This window comes from Pituophis catenifer, unplaced genomic scaffold (genome assembly GCF_029215685.1).
Source record: "Pituophis catenifer annectens isolate HBS135680 unplaced genomic scaffold, rPitCat1.0.hap2 SCAF_1, whole genome shotgun sequence".
Taxonomy (NCBI): domain Eukaryota; kingdom Metazoa; phylum Chordata; class Lepidosauria; order Squamata; family Colubridae; genus Pituophis; species Pituophis catenifer.
Genome location: NW_027256881.1, coordinates 47,679,645 through 47,700,262, shown reverse-complemented (window position 1 = coordinate 47,700,262; position 20,618 = coordinate 47,679,645). Strand labels below are relative to the sequence as shown.

Sequence of the window (20,618 nt, the reverse complement as noted above, 5' to 3'; positions counted from 1 at the left end):
TAAACAGAATGATAAAATGAAGTCTTATACAAGGAAACATCTATCTTAAATCTTGCCATCCACATATATGCAAACATAATTTGTAAAGCTTACCTAGAGCCCGATTCACGCAGTCGGCTTTGCTGGACTACTGAAGTAGCTGGACTGATATTGGGGGTTGCACAGCGAGAGGTGCTTAGATCACACTGATCCAAAAGTTTAAGCAATTCTTCTTCAGTAGGACCACCCACATCTGGAGACAGAAGACAGATTCATATATACATTAAGAAACCACAACAAATTTACTTAGCATTTGTACCTAATATGCACTAAAGAGTTTAGTATACTGTCTTGGTAGCATAACTGTTTTATGCCACCCAGAGCCACTTGCCTCTGTGATGGACGGTTACATAAGGTATATAGATAGATGATAGATAAATGGATGGATGGATGGATGGATGGATGGATGGATGGATGATAGGTAGGTAGGTAGAGATCAAATAATTATTAAATTCAAAAACAGTTTGCAATATTATATTCTCCTTTATATTTGCATTTAAGAATAATGTACAAAGTGTCAAAACAAAATAATAAAAATATGGAAGAAAGACACAACCACTACTCCCCCACCCCACCAAAAAAATTAAATAATAGAAAACCGGAATCTATTGAAAATTGTTGCATTCAAGACAACTAACCTTTTTCTTCACTTTTATTAACCATATCCATTGCTGTAGTTAGGTCCCACATCTGAATACTGCCATTAACGTGCCCTGTGAAGAGGTAACGCCGTGGCCTTGAACCCATTCTGCTGGATCCCTCACATTCACGCACAGTAAAGGAGGAAATTGTAGTACAGTCAACTGCCTGAATTTCACATATCCTATTGGGGGGAAAAAAGGACTATAGCATATCAACCACCAATTTGTTGAAACAATGGGCTGTGCCATATATAGTCTCTCAAACAGATATACACCTTCAAATCAACACTTACAAATTAGTACTGTGTCCATAAATTGTAATTATATGTACCTATTCACCTGAAAAGGAGGCCACGATCACTTGTGCTTTAGAATCCCAAAATGCAAAAAAAATTTGCCACAGATTCTACTTAATGTTCGTATAAGACTCTTTTCTGTTTTCCAAAGATTAGAGATGGTTGTTCAAGAAAGAACCCCTGAACCATCCCTGGTCAACTATGAAAGGGAAAAGTTCTCAAATGGCTATTCTATATGCTTCTGTATATCTGTGTATTTATTAAGCCACAAGTTTAATAGTTTATTGGACAAAACTAAGCATTTTCAAAGTGTATCATCAAAGTGCCTTTGAAATTTTTCTCTTGGAATCTTAAACTCATTCTATTTGTCTTTTCAACATTCTTTGAGGCAAAAAATGTCTTTCTTTTAACTAAAGACCAATTCCATTACAGGCTAAGATAGGCAAAAATGAAAAAGTTATTGACAGTTTAGCATGGCACAGCATTTTACACAATTAACTTACACATTTCCATATCAAAACTTAAAAGGCATTTGCTTAACAGATCTGTCTGAGCTACCATGTTTCCCCCAAAATAAGACCTTACTGGAAAATAAGCCCTAGCATGATTTTTCAAGGTGTTTGTAACATAAGCCCCAGTTATTAAGTTATACCGTAAAATTAAGCCCCAGATCGTCAGCCAGATGTACACATTTAGTACTGTATTTCCCCAAAAATAAGACCTAACTGGAAAATAAGCCTTAATGCGTCTTTTGGAGCAAAAGATCCAGTCTTATTTTTGGGGAAACATGGTATATACAAATGAAAAGGATCTGGGTTGATCCTTAGCCCAAGATGTCCCTTTGTACTGTACTCCACTGGTCCCCAATCTTTCCAGTTCGGTGGACTGGCAGCAGCGGCGGGGTGAGGAGGGAGAGATAGGTAATGGTTTCATGATTGCGCATACAACTTTCACAAATGCAGCTTGGGGTGCACTTGCTTGGGCTTGCCCACCACTTCCACAGCCCTGTTCCGAATGGGCTACACTGGGCCGTGGACTGGGATTTGGGGACCCCTGCTATACTCAATCTAATATTTACTTCAATGTCAAATTTCTCATAACTGATAGATATGCATAAGCATTCTGAAATTATCAACATTTTAATAAAATAGATATTTAATGTAAGTATCACAGTTTTGAATTTGCAAGTTACTGGGAAAATACGATACTTGCATAGGTGAGATCATTTTCTTTTTAAACAACCTCAGTAAGTAAAAAAAGTATTTTCATGCTAATTTACTGGAAGTGTTTTTATTCTTTCTAAAACGCACATGCATTTCGCTGGAATTTCAATAGGCGCTCAGAAACTACTCAGTGTCTACAGGCTATTCTGTAGTTATCACCAGCTTTTCAGTACATTTCTGATGCCAACACATTATTGCTAAGTACTGGAACAGTGTTAGTTATCCAACCATCCTAGCAGGTTTGATGACTCATGATCAATGTTTAGGGGTGGCTTAAGTATGATGCATTGTCATCGGGAATGATTTCTAATTTGGCCAGATTCTTAAATGAGCATTGTATTAAGTATATGAAATCCCTTTGAAGTGAAGCAAACACAACCACTTTGAGATTCAAAGCTACTACTTCATGGCTCTCCTGAGATGCTAGAATAGCTAACAAAAAGAAATGCTGAGCATACTCAGGAAGGCCAACAACCCCTTAAAAACTGTGTTAGATAGTGAAATAAGGGCACTTTCCTGTTAATATCTCGTTAATTTTAATTTAAAGGGATATTTATTTTCCTCTGCAATATTGGTTTTCATATAGGATCTCATGTTAACCTTGCAGTCTTGGTGTAGGCTCTATTTTAGCTGACACTTTTCAGGCTTCAGGCCTTTTGAGGCAGACCGTTCTTACAACATCTCACTGGGTAGAATATTATGGTAACAGGACCTTGCCTGACAGAGAGGCTTTCATCAGATAGAGAAAATATTTAATAGGACCCTTGCTTTGCTATCTTGGTATTTCCCAAGTTTTAGATTAATATACCTTTTTTTTTAAAGGTCACTAACCTCTTACCCAAAAGAAAGAAGATAACACACTTATTTTTAGGCCCTTAAAGGTTTGTATTAAAGTGTTACAAACTTGTTAATCACTTAGTTAGCATCTTGCTTCGTATAAGACCAAGCCACATCATAAAAATAATTGATATTACTGCTTTTGGAGACAGCAGGACCTAGCTTGATAAAAAAAAAACCTCAATAGTGTTTTGGAGTTTACGGTTCACTTCCTGCAAGGAACTGCAACGCCCATGGTCCCGGGATCCACTGTTTAACAAGTATTTGTAGGGTGTGTCTGTGTCTTTTTACTGGTTCAGCTTTGTGGAATTGGCTAGCATGCTTCAACTAACTTGCTTCAATTGCAGAACACTGCAATTGTTGCCAGTCTTTGGGGACAGAGAACAGAGAAGCTGGATTTACCTGGGGAAGACAAGCTTCTTTTTGCTTTGACTAGCTTTGCTTTTGTGTGGTTGTTGCCCAATTCACTGTCACTGTCAAAGGGAACTTTTAAAAGCTGAAATCAACATTTGTGACTAAGGAGATTCATCTCTTACAGAGAGCAGGAAATAGTATGCTTTTCATCAAGTCTATTTACACATGTATGAAGAGGCCTACTGCCATGGCGGCTTAATTAAAAATCATTTCTTTTTATTCCAAAATGGATAGATCCACAGTAGTTCAAAACAAAATGTGTAAAAAAAAAAAGAAGATGTCTAACAATTAATTGCACATACTGCAAATTGCTACCATGGGAACAAATACCCAATACAATTATTTCCAGGGTAAAATGAGTATATAGGAACGCAGGCTTAATTAATGTAGAAGACATGTGTTGATTAGACTATTCCATAGTAATCAAAGAAAATGAGAAAAGAAAGAGGACAAAGTTTAACAGACTTTGAATTACTACATTCAAATTTACCCTAATATAACATTAATTTTAATAACTATATCCCATTTTCTCTCTAAGACTGCCTAGAACATTAAATCATGGTGATTTATAGTATATTATATCATAATATTCCAATGTAATATTATTCAAATGATAATGAAGCTTCTAGCCATATTATAGCTATCTACTGTTATTTGCTTTAAAACTCACAAGTTGTCAAAAGGATAATCTAGATGTTTGGAAAATGCATTCCTGATTAATTTCTCCAATGTGTGCTTATGATTTTATGACATGAACATAGATACAAAGTAGATTCCTTGTATTAAAGAGTTTTACTCATTACAAGATTAACCATTAAGAAAAAATGGACTGCTTTGCATCTCAGTTTTCTAGCCTGGAGTGGGGGAATGGATTAATGCTAAATTGGCTGCCATGGTTATATTAGCCATACTACTTTCTTTAAATAATACCCACGTTTTCAAAATTCACTTTGGCTGTTTTTTCCACAACTCTGGATTTTGTTTACTTTGAAATGGCCAGCCAAGTCATCATATTTTTAATAAAGGTAGCAATACACACTAGCCTATGGAAGGAATAGAAGAGAGCACTAAAATAAAAGATATAATTAAAGTTCTATTATAATGTGAAAGCTAAAAACAAAATATCAAAATACTCTCCTTTAATTCAGAGAATTAAAAAACAGTAACTTAGTTCCTGAATTAATTAGTAGCATTGTAATTGCATCGCTTACCTTTTTCCAGTAGAAGAGAGTCTCACAAAAAGTTTGTTGGTGATGGGAACAACTTTTTGGATAAATACCTGTTGATCATCACGCTCACCAAATGGACCTGGAAGAGGAGACCAAATAAAAAGCACTGATGTTCAGCTGAATACAAGAGTTACCTGAAATATTAAATAAAGAACCATAGAGTTCTGTGCATAAGTTCTGTGATTGATAATCACTCCTGCAAAAGTTCTCAAACAATTACCCCAAGGTGCAGATTATAGTTTGATATTGTCTTCCATGTACTAACTTTTTATGCTTCTCTACACCCATCTAACACTCCCATTCCTCCATTTTAGATTTTCATGTTTGTACTTTTTATTTGTATACAGTTGTTTTAAAAAAATTGTGTATCTTTTATAACGCCTACATTTGTATAACTTGTTTTTAATGTTCATTTTTATATCATTTATATCCTATATTTAGATATTTTATATTGTTATGTTTCTTTGTAACAAATGTACCCCCCCCCTCTTTATGCTGGCCTGATTTAATATTTGTCCTACATGGACAATTTGGCGTCTTTCTCAGAAGCCTTATATGAATGTTTGCCAATTCAGTATAGCTGAGTTGAAGGAAATAGGCATGCACAAAAGATCCAGGTTTACTATCCATATGTGCCTACTCTTTCTTTGCATACGGAGCATGAAGAACTAGTAGGAAGACAGGATTTCAGTAATCTTTAGAGAACAGGTTTGGTATACCTGTCCACATCCCACAGTAGAATCTGCGGGCAGGTGAAGTTCTCCATAGGGTTAGTCTCCTAAACCACTATTCTAATAACCGCAGTTTACCTGGAATGCTTCATTTACCTATATCATTTCCAGCAGAGTAACTTCCATGACTCTCAGTTTCCTCCAAAGACAAAATTTTGAATGATGCCAGAGGAGTGGATCCTGGCTGTGTTGAAATCATTCCTCTAAAACGTGTCACTGTCCATGTCCGGACATGATTATTATCAGCACACACTAGAAGGAAAATGACCATAAAAAGAAGCAGAAGTTATCATTCTAATTTTACCTCACACTTAAACCAATTGGTATTTTTTAATAATGATACTAAATCTTTCCTTTTCTAGTTTTTACAACCTAGTAAGCAATGTTGAATGGGTCAGGGTTAATTCTTTCAGTCCTTTCAAGGAAAAAAAAAAAAGGCAGCGTCTGAGCCTTTGGGGGAAGAAAAAATTGATACTGTGATAGAGAAATTGGATCAGGAGAACTCTAAAGCTGCAAGAGATGCAGTTATGTCCTGCACAAAGAGAAAGAGGATGGTAGTAACTAGTGATTTGATTCACTGTCTCATGATGAGTGCTGCCTGACAAAAGCAAGGATCAGAGCTGTGAAAAATAATACAAAATAAACTTCTTTTTCATTTAGGGTTAGGATGCTCACTCAATATCCGTACCTTAAATTTCACATAACTAAGACACATAAATGGAGGCTGGCTTTTATGTATATTCTATCTTGCTCCATTTTTTTATTTTGTGCTTTGGTAATATTCAATAAAAGGAGCACATAATAGAAAAAAGTTATGAAGTCATATAGTCTGACAAGATTACCTGATACCAGATGTTTTTCTGATAGCATGATCTTTGTAACAGGGCTACGGTGAACTGTGAAAGTCTGGAAAAGTTGTGGTCCTGAACCAACTGTTTCTGGGTGTTGCACAATTACACGTACAGCTCCAGAGCTTGTGCCATATGCAATCTCGATCCAATTGCCACTTACGCCTATACAAAAACATGAGAAACAGAAATTATTTTAGTAAATTATATTTGCCCAAGATGGTGCAGGAGTGCTGCTGAGGAAAGATGTGGTGTTTACATTTAACTTTACAAGACTATTTCAGCAATTATTGCACTTAGTGTTTTTTCCAGTGAGACTGGTCTATCAGGGCAACCTGGTCTACCCAACTATGGGACGGAGCATACTGCTTCCGCTTTTGCCTTTCAGCCCCAATCCAGGAGCCTTTGTAGGCAGTCACTTTTGTGACAAACTATTTTTGTGTTGAATTTATATTTTACCGACAATATATTGATCTCCCTTTGTCAGTAAAATATAAATTTATTCCACTTATAGTTCACAAGTAGCATTCTTTCCATATATTATGCATCATTTCAAATATTGAAAATACTGTTGAAGGTGCAAGTTATGTACAAGACAAATACTTCTGGTAGACTATACATTTCAACCTTTATCCTAATAATAAAATTAACACAATTTACTTACAAACTAACAATATACAGATGTAAATTAGCAAGTGACATTTTGAAATTCAGATATTATTTTTGAAAAATACTGTCATTTGGGGGAAAAGGAGAAGTATACAATTTTATCATATAGCAATAGTAATAAATCTCTCTTCCAAGTGCTACAGCATTGAGTATACTAGCACAAGAGGTAGAATGACATTTCCAAATGCATAAAATCCATTTGAACTGAAGCAACATTAAATATTTTTAATTGACAATTAAACAGGATGATTTGACAATATCATATTCAATATCAATTGACAACAGGATGATTTGACAATAACATTTTCAATATCAATTCTATCAAGATGGTACGAACTTGTTTTGGGTGTAAGGTAAACACTAAGTGCAGTTATGGCATCATTAGAAGGATCATGGTATAATTCTGTCACTAGAAGATCATTATCTTTCATTCGCAATGGAAATTTTTGCATATCTGCAAAATAAAGACACATATAAATTATTTTAGAATGCCAAACAACCATTTCAGATATTTAAAATGTTTACAATAAAATTCCTGAAACAATATTTTAAAGAGATAAATGTAAAACCTCCATAAATCAATGCCCCCCACAACAATCTTTTTGGCTCCACAGTCCTGCACATGCGCAAATGAAGCTTTATGAGTTTTCCCACTGCTTGCACAGAATGGTTCCCAATGGGCCATGGACCGGTACAAGTCTGTGGACCAAGGGCTGTGGACCCCTGCTCTAAATAACCCATCGGATTGAAGTGTGAAGTTAATTCTCAAAATTGCGAAAGAGATTCTTGAGCTTACCAATATAATATATGGAGCCATTGTTGCAGCCCAGCAGTAAGAATGATCCTGCGGTATCATAGCTAGTGATTGGGACAACATCTTGAACCTAGTAAATAAAATAAAAACATCAACTTTCTATTTTGTTTCATATGCTTTTGTGTTGGAGTGAGCCATATTATCTAAACACATATGTTTTATGAAATTAAACTGGAGCAATTTGAAATTGTATTAAATTTAAAGATTTCTTTCTCACAATTTTCTTGTAAAACTTCTGAAAGAACTCTTATACCACAGTGTTACAACAATTATTTTCAAGTTACTGAATTAATACTATAACACAATAATATGCATGTGTAAAAGCATGGATGTTGGGAAAGTGTGTGTGTGTGTGTGTGTACATTCATGTGCATATATACACACTGCAGGCAGGTAAGAAAAGGCTAAAGACTTCCAGACAGTAGAAACATGAAAGATGCACCACCTTTAGGTGTCAATACAACAGTACCAGATGAAAGAGCCCAGACAGAATGAGTCAAAGAAAGCTGGATAATGGCAGCTTGTAGTCTAAAAGGTCTGGGTAGGTGAGCTGGAAAGAAAAAAATGGGCAGTCTCAAAAGTTAGTTGACACACTGGTAGGTAGGCAAGCAAGATGTCAGGAGTGGGAGATGCCAGAAGAAAGAGAACAACTCTGCATAAGAGGAAGAAGCCCAGAAAGCTAGAAAGGAAGCACTGATGGTACTCAGAAAAGATCTTCCAGAAAGCCTTCAAAAATAAGATGGAAGCCAACAGAAGAAGGCACTACAAAAACAGTTCTCACTGAACTAGATGACAAAAGTTATATTGTTTCAGAAAGGGGATGGGAGGAATAAAATCTGGAAGGAGAGAGGAACTATGATAGCCAACTTCCCCTTTAAGACAACAGACCTTTGCCAGGCTTGGGTAAATGAGACCAATAAAGGGGAGGACAGCAAACTTGTGATTGGAATCAATGAACAAGTGACTATGGGAGAAAGGAAGTGATTATTAATACAGCCTAACTATATAGAACTAAAAAAGAAAGATAGAATAATAGGACAAAGAAAAACATAGCTCCTAGTTTCAACTGCTATATTAGCTTTTTAAAAGCAGATTTTTAAAGATATTCATAAAATTACTAAGTTGAAAGAGGCCATTTCATCCACTGAGGTCAATTTCTTAATTGGTCTTCTATCAAATAGATGTTAAATTTTAGAAAGATTTCCCTACTATTCAACTAGAACTTTATTACCTCTAATTTGATGCAAAGGAGTTGTTTCCTATAATCTACATTTACTGATGCAGGGTAAAGATGCAAATGCCTTTTTAGTAGTTATTCATATTACTAGCACATAATCAATTTGAGATGAACTATAATCCCAAGATTGTTTTCACATGTACTCTAGCCATATCACCTTACACTGATTTATACGTCTGTGTTTCACTTGTTTCTTACATAAAGAACTTTGAATATTTCTCTGGAATTTCATTCAATTATTTTTCATTTCACTTTTCTGGCCTATCAAAGTCATCATTTTATTTTTCTGTCTTGTAATTGCAATTTTGTAGCACCTTAAATTGGCAAACATGCCCACTTTTAATATATTTTGTAAATAATAGGAAGCACTGATGGTACTCAGAAAAGATCTTCCAGAAAGCCTTCAAAAATAAGATGGAAGCCAACAGAAGAAGGCACTACAAAAACAGTTCTCACTGAACTAGATGACAAAAGTTATATTGTTTCAGAAAGGGGATGGGAGGAATAAAATCTGGAAGGAGAGAGGAACTATGATAGCCAACTTCCCCTTTAAGACAACATATGCCCAAAATGTTCTAACTATTTCAACACTATTTGAATACCAGATTTTGGCTTTACGCTGCCAGGATTTTGCTTGAGAATAAGCAGACTACCTTAGTTTACTACCTAAATCCTTAGAATGAATTATGCAAACTTTACCAAAAATAAATAAATAAATAAACAAACAACCTTTAAAAAGGATTTTAGCTATATTCAGGAGACACCTGTAAGATTTCAACAAATAACAATTATATCACTTGGTTTCTTGAATTCTCCCTGTAGTACTTATTGGCATGACAGTCACTTATGTGTAAAATCAGGATTTATTCAACCAGTGATGTAGTATCCCAAGTCTATGCCTTAGGTCACTTTTGCCTCTTGAAAATTACATGGCAGTCTATTGGATTTCCTTAGTTCTTTACACTGAGCTATAGAGACAACCATCTGGTTGTGTTACCAGGTTTGCTTCTTGCATGAATGCCTCTCAGTCTTGAATATAATCCAAGAATCTCTATTTCCACTGTCAGAATGCATAATGTATAAAAACTGCACAGCATTTGAGAACAGAAATATAAAATAGCTATCTTTGAGAAATGATGTATCATTAGTTGAGAAACTTTCAGGTAGATGATAGAATTTCTAAATTCCTCAGGATTTTACATAAACATAATTTGACTAATCATGAAAAACCTTTCTGGTTCCTGAAAAGTTCAACAGAATGGGTTAACTCTCTACCTCTTCTAGCAAAACAGCAGAGCTTAAGACTTCTTCCTGTCCCATGGAAGAAACCCTTCCTTTTAGCAGCATGCATGACTTCAGCGGATTGTAGTTCCATTTTTCATTTATTAACTAATTCACCTTCAAAATAAAGCCTTGCCACCAGCAAAAATAAATGGGAAATGAAAGAAAAATGTATAATAGCAAACACAGAACAGTAGTTAAGAATTTGACTCTTGGTCCTTCTTGAAACATCTCTGGATCTTTCCCCTTTTTGCTAGATCAGTGACAAGGAAAGTATTTCATATTAAGTCCAATGACTGTTGTTAGTCATAAAAGATGAACCCAACACAAAAAGGCTATACTGCAGCAGCATTCCCACAAATGGTTAACAGAAGTTAAAACAGACTCTCTAGCAGGGGTGTCAAACTCGCAGCCCGCTGGCCAGGTGCCTCACACGTTGGCCACTCTCACCCCCATTTTAGCGAAGGGGGGAAAAGTTGTGATACATCACGTGATGACAAGACGACGCGAGTTTGACACCCCTGCTCTATAGCATTATGTGCCTAAGGATTATATTGGCAGAGATAAACCTATCTACCTCATAATGCTTCATGAATTTAGATGGTTCAACTCTGCTGCTACCTTGTAAATATCTATTAGTGGGACTCCCATATTAAGAATCTCAACCACCCCTGCAATGAGATCAATCAGCTCCAGAAGAAATCTGCCGTACATTTGGGAAGATGATAAGCAGCATCCTCTGCTTGCTCATCCTCACAGATATGCCTTACTCCCAACTACCTGCAGAACAGGTTTACTTGCCAGAGGTTTCAGATACATAATAGCCACTTTCTTGGACTTCCTTGGGTTTCTCCTTCTTCCACTTTTTTATTTTTTTTCACATGAGCAACCCCACCTGATGCCTACTCCATCTAAAAAAGTGCCATAGGAAAATCAATAAAGCTGAGAGGGTTGGCTGCATTGCAGGGATGCTTGCTGCCAGGATTGCTTGACTCCTCTGTTTTGCATCACTGTCTCCAGAAGCTCTTCTGCGTCTTGGATCAGCCCATTTACACGTCTGGGCATCTGCTTAAGACTGAGTGCTCCTGGGTTCTAATATTTAGCTATCACGCTGCCTGTTGGCTGCAGCTTGTCTTCAGCAAACCAATTAGAACACTAGGATAGGCATGATTTGCATTACATCTTGCTCTCTTTCCTAGACTACCTTCTCCTCCTCATTTATGTTTTGTTTTTGTCCCTCAAGTTGGAGCCACGAGAAAATCTGTGGTTTGCCTCTGAAAGGAGTGGTCACTTCTACAAAACAAGAATAAGTCTTAAGCCCTGCTTTCCAGATTAAAAATAAATAAATAACAGGAGTCAGCTCCATCTTTGGCAAACATCTTTCCTATTATAAAGAAATAGTTTTCCTGCAAAATAATTAAACGATTACAACTCTTGCTAGATAAATGATAAAACTTGAAACATTAGAGATATTTCAGCAATAGTAAAGTATATTAAAGATGAACAAATATACTGATAAAAAGTTGATGTCCTTTTTTGAATACTAATAAGGTACAGGAGCGAGAAATTCTGTTCATATGTACCTGCCAATGTTGAGTCACAGCATTCCATACTCCCACTTTTCCTGTATGACTGGTGGCTACCAACTGGTTACCAATGAAGAAAAGAGCATCTACTGGGACTCCAAGACTAAAGATTCCTATCAGGAGAGACAATACCACATACAGATGTATATTAAAAGCACAAAAGGGTCTAAGAAATTTTAAGTTACAATAATTGCAATATCCAATTAAAAATGCTTTTGAAAAGTATAACAATATCATTAGTAATCACTGCCTCTCTTATAATATATTTAATTATAGACTGGTTGATATAAATACTTACGTCTTGGTACATAGCCATGACTATGTTTCAGCTGAGGCTACATCAGCCATGACTAAGATAAGATTCATTTATTTTGTTCTTAGTTATTTGATTTAGAGGTCACTCGACTCTTCAGTGACTCTGAAAAGGTTATAACTAAAAGAAAAAACAACCTACGTCCAAAACATCCACAAGCAACCAGAAGACTGTAGTACCACAAAAAAAATCCCAGAAACTATAGGTTCTCCTTCTATCCTAAGATCTGAGAGAACAACCAGACTTTTAATCATTTCTGGAAATTTGTTAAGGTGGGAGACATCCAAATCTCTGGGGGTGGGGACATCATTCCATAGGGCAGTTGCCATGAGAGAAAAGGAATGCTTCTACAAAATTGCTTGGATTCCACAAAATGTCATTGTTTAATTAACATTGTTTAAGCATGTCCAGTCTATCCATGCCAAATAGGCAGAAACATTTGATGACAAGATGGCCCCTCAAATAGTCAAGCCCTAGTTTTAAAAAATTCAAATTAAAATATAAAGGATCTTATGTTCAAAAACTTACATTGTGTTAGCCACTGAGAATTGCTTAAAGTGTTATTTGATAGAAATGCAAACATGCCCAGAATTATGTATGGCTGGGTGGTTTTTTATCTTTTCTATCAAAATCTACACAGAAAACACCTCTACTGTATCTTTAAGCTTTATGAAGGAACAATTAACAACAAAAAGGTGTTGTATTACTTTAAAATAAAGGACAGCAGATTCTATGGTTTTGGCCTGTAATGAAGAAGTCTGGTACATAAAGTGATTTTAAGCTTTCATTTATTCTGTACTTCAAATATTTCACATTAACATGCAGAAATCTTAAAATATATTAAAATACATAGCGTAAGCCACTCAGAATTGTCAAACGGCACAGACTGAATCTGTTCCAGGAGGTTATAAATAAATACCAAATAATAATAAATGCCAAATCATTTTTCGGGCCATATGACCTTCCTTGAGGTTTTACTCTATTTTCAGCAGCATACATAAAAAGCAGGCAACAAGAAAAAGGAAAGAAACTAGAAATGATTACTCTGGAGGAAGTTCAGGGAAATCAAGGAAGACAGCATGAATAGTCTGAAGGAATTTAAAATGTCACTCCTACTTAAGCTCAACAGTCATAATGCCATCCAGAGGGAAGACAATGGTAAAAGTAGTGACAGATGCTTGTCTTAAGGGGATTTCTCTGTAAAATATTGCTTATAGCAGCAATCTAGTACCAGCTTATTATGTAAGTAACAGTGAAGGGAGAAACAGCTTCTAGGAGATGCCAAGCTTGATAATATTCCATAGATGGTGTCAGTTTCTGAGAAGTATATGTAACAACACATTGTTTTTCTGATTTGTTTTTGTTTTCCAGAGAACAAATGCCTGCCTCCCAAGGCAGGTCTGCTAAGATTGCAAGAAAAATGGGCCGGTAGCAGTGTACAAGAGAGAATACTCTTTCTTATTAAATCATTATAAAATCAATGCAATAAATCAATCACACCCACACTTAGATAAGTAATACACGTGCCCTGTTCCACTTGCTCTATTAATGGAGTAAATATCATTGATTTTGTAAAATTATTTAACAAGCTCAGAATTAGTAAATTGACAATTTTTAAGAATAAATTAGTTTTCGGTGAATAGGAAGGCAGGAGTATGTGATCTTAATTGAGTGTTCTCTCGATTCGACTATGATCAAATATAGAACAGCTGCTCATAATTTATCAAGATTCAGCAGATATTAAGAAACAATATTTCAGTTAATATATTCTTGGTTAAAAAAAATAGTTTACTGCAAGTCCCTCCAATTCAACCTATGAAAAGAAAAGTATAGCCATATTAAAATACCAGTATATATTAAGAAGGGAAACACAACACATGCTCACCTATTTCGCTACCACTACCGCCGTCCTGGATGCTCCATAAAATGATACTGCTTTCGGATGCCACAGCAACCATTTTATCTTTGTCACCATGTGGACCACCAACAACCTTTGCATTCAGAGCCACACGTTCAATAGTCCAGTCTAAGTAAGGACTTGTAAAAACTTGTTGCCACCCAGAGGATTCTTTAATTCTAAGGAAAAGACGTATGAAAAATGTTTCTTATGGCTGGCCTTCTAAGATGTATAGGAACTTCAGTACGAATGAGTTGGCTAATCACCAGAAGCCAGAAAAATGGTTGAAACATTCTAACTCAATCCTATATGCTACAGAAAAGTTAAAATACTAAAGAACCTTAGAATTAACACCTACAAGATAAAATTTAAATAGATGCTGTCACAAATCACTGACTTACAATAAATCCTTAATTCTGGTTTATGTAAAAGACACATTTCAGTATAGAATAAAACCAAATATTTTCTCCAATACCTATGTAATTTTCTCAAATAAGCACATGAAATAGCAAAATCATTAGAACCACAAAAGGAAATTAAATATATGATTATCTTCCAACATTTCTCAGAGATTATGTCTTCAGAATCAAGAATGAGAAAGTGCCTACCTCCACAATTTCAATGTAATGCAGAAAAAGATAGATGGGAAAGGAGGAAAGATGTAAGAAAAGATAAATGTATATTTCTTAAAACCATGTAAAAGATTTTATACTGTATAAAGAAACTAAAGAGAACAGAAAAAAGCAGGTGTCTTTCAGATAAAACAGGCATATTATCTAATCTCTTTATGCTGCTGCAACTTGGCATAATGGTTACTAAAAGTTATTCAAGGAAAAGAAGAGTCAAGTGACAGTGCATATAAAGCTAACAAAATCAGCTCACTCACTGCAGCACTTTGCATAATGACAATCCTGATTTTTTTATTATTTGTTTGATTTACATCCTATCTTTCTACTAAAATGTGACCATATTAGCTAGGGACTTGACTGCATGCAAACCGGCAATATAAATCATACTGCAATCATGTGCTATAAATGTTAGAAATCCTCAGAATAATTTCATTTGGAGTTCCAGAGGAAAATGACAGCTATTTCATTTTTACAAGGGCATCCTATTACCTTAATTTGTATATTCCTGAAGGAATATATATGCTGGTGCATACATAAGGTGTAAAAAATGACTCGAGCTCAAATCATTTTGAATCTGAAATGGGTTCTTCCAACCTTGCAAGAAATGATCTGATGTCTAAATAAGATTGGAACAACATTGTGTAAAACTTCCAATGAGGTCAAAGCAGCCCATTGAAAGACATATGGCCAGCATTCAAAACATTCTGCACAGCCCAAGTAGAGATTTATTCTTAAACATGTAAATTCAGGTATGATACTTTACAGTGGAAAGTAGCTATATTGCTATTACTATAATCCTATGAACAGTACAACTTAATTCAGGAAATGAGAAATAGCATTATTAAGAAATCCAAAGTGCTTTTTAGGTTTTTCTAAATAGGAATTATCTTAGCAGTGAGATCCAATTGCTGCTTTGAATCACCAATCAAATCAAAATGCAGATGGTCCTTGTTTTATTACCACAATTGAGCCAAAAATTTCTATTGCTAAATGACATATTTGTTTAGTGAGTTTTGCCCCATTTTATGACCTTCCTTGCAACAGTTGTTAACTGAATCACTGCAGTTGCTAAATTAGTAACACGGCTATAAAGTGAATCTGGTTTCCCCACTGTTTGTCAGAAGGTCACAAAAAGTGATCCCATAACGCTGGGACACTGCAACCGTCATAAATATGAGTCAGTTGCCGAGCACCTGAATTTTGATCACGTGACCATGGGGATGCTGCAGTGGTCATAACTGTGAAAAACAGTTGAAAATATTTTTTTCTGTATTGTTGTAACTTCGAACAGTCACTAAATGGACTGTTGTAAATCAAGGCCTACCTGTACTGATCATTTAGTTTTATAGAGAAATTGATTCAAAAATTCAATTCAGGTCTTTCTGGAGTCTGGATATAATTATTGCTTTGACAGAGACTGAACGATTTAAAATGACAATCTCCATAGGCAGTGTCTATCAAACCCATGGTACAGCACTTTCTCACTATAGGACTACCAGTTTACTATGATGGATGGACTCTGTTACTATGGCAATGGTTGCACCATTAGAAGACCTTAAAGAGCAGACAAGAAGCAGATTATCACAGAGAAAATCTAGGTATGTGATTACTAAGAATAGAAACTGATGATGGAATATTATCAATCAAATCCATATCTTTGTATTCAGAATTGCTATATAACAAGCACATTATCCTCTGAGTAACTTATAGTAGTTAGTCAAATGTAGTGACATTACCAGCAGATTGCTACAGGAACCAATTACTCAGACTAGTAGATTCCTTTATACTGGATATGTCTGAGTGGATTCTAGATACTTGGATTTCTGCACTGAGCTGGACAGGCCTATGCCTAAATTGCCTCTTTCAAAACTATAATTCTATGATTTAGAAACATTACTTACTAATTACAAGCCATTTAATATGCCAGACTGGACACATAGCAGCATAGTAGTCTGGCCTGGACTGATGGGGTTTTTACGGGTTTTAACTGTATTTGTTTAATTAGGCATTTTAATTTGCATTGGATTGTGGTTTTATTATTGTGAGCCGCCCTGAGTCCGTTGGAGATAGGGCGGCATATAAACCTAATAAAATAAAAATAAATAAATAAATAGTAGTACATTCTTCTTTTAATGTACACTGAATGTAGTGACTTTCAGGCTCTTACAATCACACAGTTCATATTAATATATGTCTTACATAAAAGAATTAAAGCAATTTATGAAAACATATTTTATTAACGATATCTAATGTCGCATATTATAAATTTTTTGTCATTGTATATAGCAAAGAATGTATACCCATGATGGCGAACCTATGGCATGCATGCCCAAAGTGGCACGCAGAGCCATGTTGCCTGGCACGCGCGGCATCGCCAATTCTTCTGGGTTTCTGGCGCACATGCGTACGTGATGATCAGTTGACCTTTGTGTGTGCAGCAATACTGGAAACCGGAAGAGCTGGTCTTCCATTATCCGGCGCGAGCATGCGCACCAGCCAGCTGATCGGCACATGTGCATGCGCGGCAATAGCCGGAAGACATGCACACCAGAAACCGGAAGTACCTTACCTGGCGCATTCTTCCTGGTCAAGCACAAAGTGCTTCCCTTTTTGGCACTTGGTGCCATTTGCATGTGCACGGGCATTTCCTTTTCGGCACTCAGTGCTGAAAAGGTTCACCATCACTGACATATACTAAACTTTTCAGATTCATTAAAAGTTTCTAGTGAAACAACTGGAAGCAACACATATATTAGTAACATGGATTTCTCTCTCAGAAAACATGAACTAGGAGAGTTAATTTCCTCCACCACCTGATACTTCAGAGAAAAAAAACCACCTTATTTTAAATAAAGTGGCTTAATATTGGACAACATGTCTCATCCTTGGAAAATAAGTTTGATAATGTAATTATGAAGGAACAGAATGATGAAAATTTCCATGCTGAATTTTAGACCATTAAAGATGATGAACTTGTGTTCACCTAAAAAAATCCCCTCTATCACTGTGCATTTAATTAATACTTTATAAAATGGCACAGATACTAAAAGGTAAAACAAATCATAGTGTTAGTAATTTGTGCTTACCTGTAACAAACTGCAAAGTGGGCATATGCAGCTACTATCCAGTTATGGTGGCCAGCCACTATCAAAACTTTTCGAGGATCCACAGGAAACCCTGTTGTTGTTTTAAAAAAAGAAAAAACAAAGATGAAGATATAAATTAATTATTTCAATGAACAGGTCAATGGCACTGTATATTCTGAAATCCCACGTTGTGATTATGCAAATATGTAATTTAATATCAGCAGAAAATACAGGGTTTTGAAATTTAATGCCATGGCTTTTAATGCTACCAAGATGGACATGAATATATGGCAAATTGTGGCATAGGAAATCTCAAAAGTTAAAATGTGAAGATGAATGGAATTTCCAGGAGCCTTACAATGCAATTAGTACTTCCATGTAGATTAAATACTTTCCATTTGTGAATGTGCAGCACCTTACTCTTTGAATGCAAACTGCCTTCAAAACTGAAGATATATACTTCATTGGCCATACTTTCAGGTGCTTTATGTATAGTACAATTTTTTAAAATGGATTAAATAATTAGTAGCAACTGAAAGCCTAATTTCAATGTTCACAATGATACCCAATGACGACACTAAAGAATCAAATTAAGACATAGTTCACCACAAACATATGAAGCAAGAATCATGTGTATTCATAATAACATTATAAATTTTTCTCACCTAGCTTAACTGTATCTTCACCAGTACCAGTTAGTGAAGGCTGCAAATTGCCTGCTCGCACCTCACCTTCAGAGCCATTCTGAGGTATTCTAACATCTGTAGATGTTCCTGCAGAACCATTGATTTTTCGACTTGGAATGCCTACAAGAGAACGGATTTGTCTCTAATTCAGTATCACTGTTTCTCATTCTAATGCCTAATTGTTAAGATATAAATAAAAGAATTACAACTTTAAAACCATAGTTTGCCCAAATCTTCCAGCAGGGCTCTTCTAAAACAGCACAGGAGTCACAATGCAAAATAAACCACTTTACCGGTCCTAAAATAATATATTGTAATTAACAACACACTTGGTGCCCAAATTTCAAGACACTGTGTACAAGTGTATTTCCAGAGAAGGCCACAGTGGTTTGTACAAACTATAGTGCTCCAGAACTAAAGACTAAATAACTCTTTTGTCTGGAAAAATGAGGAAGAGGTGCAGGTGGATAAGGTTCATCACTCTTGACTTTATAACATCATCAGAGAAACAAATAATCAAAGTTAACCTTTAAAGAGCCTTGGTGGCGCAGTGGACTAAACTGCTGCTGTTAAAGTAGTACTTAGTTGCCAGCTGCCTGCAATTACTGCGAGTTCAATACTCACCAGGCTCAAGGTTGACTCAGCCTTCCATTTCGAGGTAGGTAAAATGAGGACCTGGTTTGTGGGGGCAATAAGCTGACTTTGTATAAAATAGAACACCGCTCGGGGGGGGGCAAAAAGCCCTACTAAGCAGGTATATACAAAAGTATGAAGGCTATTGCTTAATGCATTCTAAGCCGCCCTGAGTCTCCAGAGAAGGGCAGCATATATAAATCGAACAAACAAACAAACAAATAAATGTATCATCGGTGTTAATAGGGCACAGAAAAATATGTGTTGAACTAATATCAATGAGGTAGAACAGTTTATAAAAAGAGCCTAATAAGATCCTCATATGGAAGGTGGACATAATCATCTATTAAATATGGAAGTCACAGAGAAAACTCTGATACTATTCTTTTAAAATAGCTGAAAAATCTCAACAATTGAAAAGTCCAAGATACCTATCAGTTGAAACATAGAGAAGTACCTGGAGGTGGGAGATATCCATGGAAGAGTACACTGCCACAAGAGGAACGCTCAAGTTCTTCACATAAAAGCAATCTTCTTACTGAAAGAGAATAGTACTTCCAATAAATGCACTTCCAATAAAACAGGTTACTTCAAAATAATTTCTATTTAAGATTTTTTTTCCAGAAAACAAGTCGATATGTTTATACTATCTTTGAAATATGCAAACAGTAAACTTAAAACACCTCTATATTAATTTCAAGGATGAGCTCATATCCCATTTTTTTCAAATATTTGGGTAGGAAGAATCTGGAAATTTTTCAGACTCTAGAATACCACTTTTTTTTTTTTAAGTATTTTATTAATTTTGGTTTCCAAGTGACCCGATGTGCTTTACAGAACTAATATTATCAAACAGAAAGGTTATAAACCCAGACAGGAAAACAAAAAATCCACAGAAATAAATTCTGGTGGATTAAGAAAGCCACTAATATTTCTGAAGAACTAAGTATATCTCTTGTAAAACAATAATAAGCACAAAATGCCATTGTGTGGCCTAGTATATGCTCCACTCTTGAAGATGAAAATCATAGAAGAGAAAAAAAATGGTTGGCTACTTTCATCTCAATGCATTATTAAATATATAGATTTAAATTGCCATTCTGATTTCCTATCATTCACTAAAAAAATACAGGTAGTCCTCAATTTACAACTACAACTGAGCCCAAAATGCATGTTAAGTGAGACATTTGTTAAGTGAGTTTTGCCCCACTTTACAACTTTTCTTAACCCATTTCTTAAGTGAATCACTGCAGTTGTTAAAATTAGTAATATGGTTGTTAAGTGAATCTGGTTTCCACATTCACTGTCAGAAGATTGCAAAAGGTGATCACATGACCCTGGGACGCTGTAACCGTCATAAATATGAGTCAGTTGCCAAGCATCTGAATTTTATTCATATGATCATGGGGATGCTGCAATGGTCATAAATGTGAAAAATGGTCATAAGTTACTTTTTTCAGTGCCGTTGTAACTTTCAACGGTCACTAAACTAACTGTTGTAAATCGAGGACTACCTATAATTAAACTAG

The 20,618-nt window shown here is 35.6% G+C and overlaps 1 protein-coding gene across 1 annotated transcript in view; it reads right to left on the bottom strand.

The window, feature by feature from the left end:
- KCTD3 (potassium channel tetramerization domain containing 3) overlaps positions 1-20,618 on the bottom strand; it is a 32,312-nt gene that overhangs the window by 1,479 nt on the left and 10,215 nt on the right. The window contains exons 6-17 of the mRNA XM_070932395.1: positions 19,547-19,627; positions 18,436-18,576; positions 17,771-17,861; positions 14,044-14,234; positions 11,843-11,958; positions 7,724-7,811; positions 7,265-7,381; positions 6,253-6,423; positions 5,507-5,662; positions 4,662-4,758; positions 678-862; positions 94-232 (exon numbers count right to left, since the gene is read on the bottom strand). Coding sequence (XP_070788496.1) covers positions 94-232; positions 678-862; positions 4,662-4,758; positions 5,507-5,662; positions 6,253-6,423; positions 7,265-7,381; positions 7,724-7,811; positions 11,843-11,958; positions 14,044-14,234; positions 17,771-17,861; positions 18,436-18,576; positions 19,547-19,627 — 1,573 coding nt within the window. The remainder of the gene's footprint in view (positions 1-93; positions 233-677; positions 863-4,661; positions 4,759-5,506; positions 5,663-6,252; positions 6,424-7,264; positions 7,382-7,723; positions 7,812-11,842; positions 11,959-14,043; positions 14,235-17,770; positions 17,862-18,435; positions 18,577-19,546; positions 19,628-20,618) is intronic.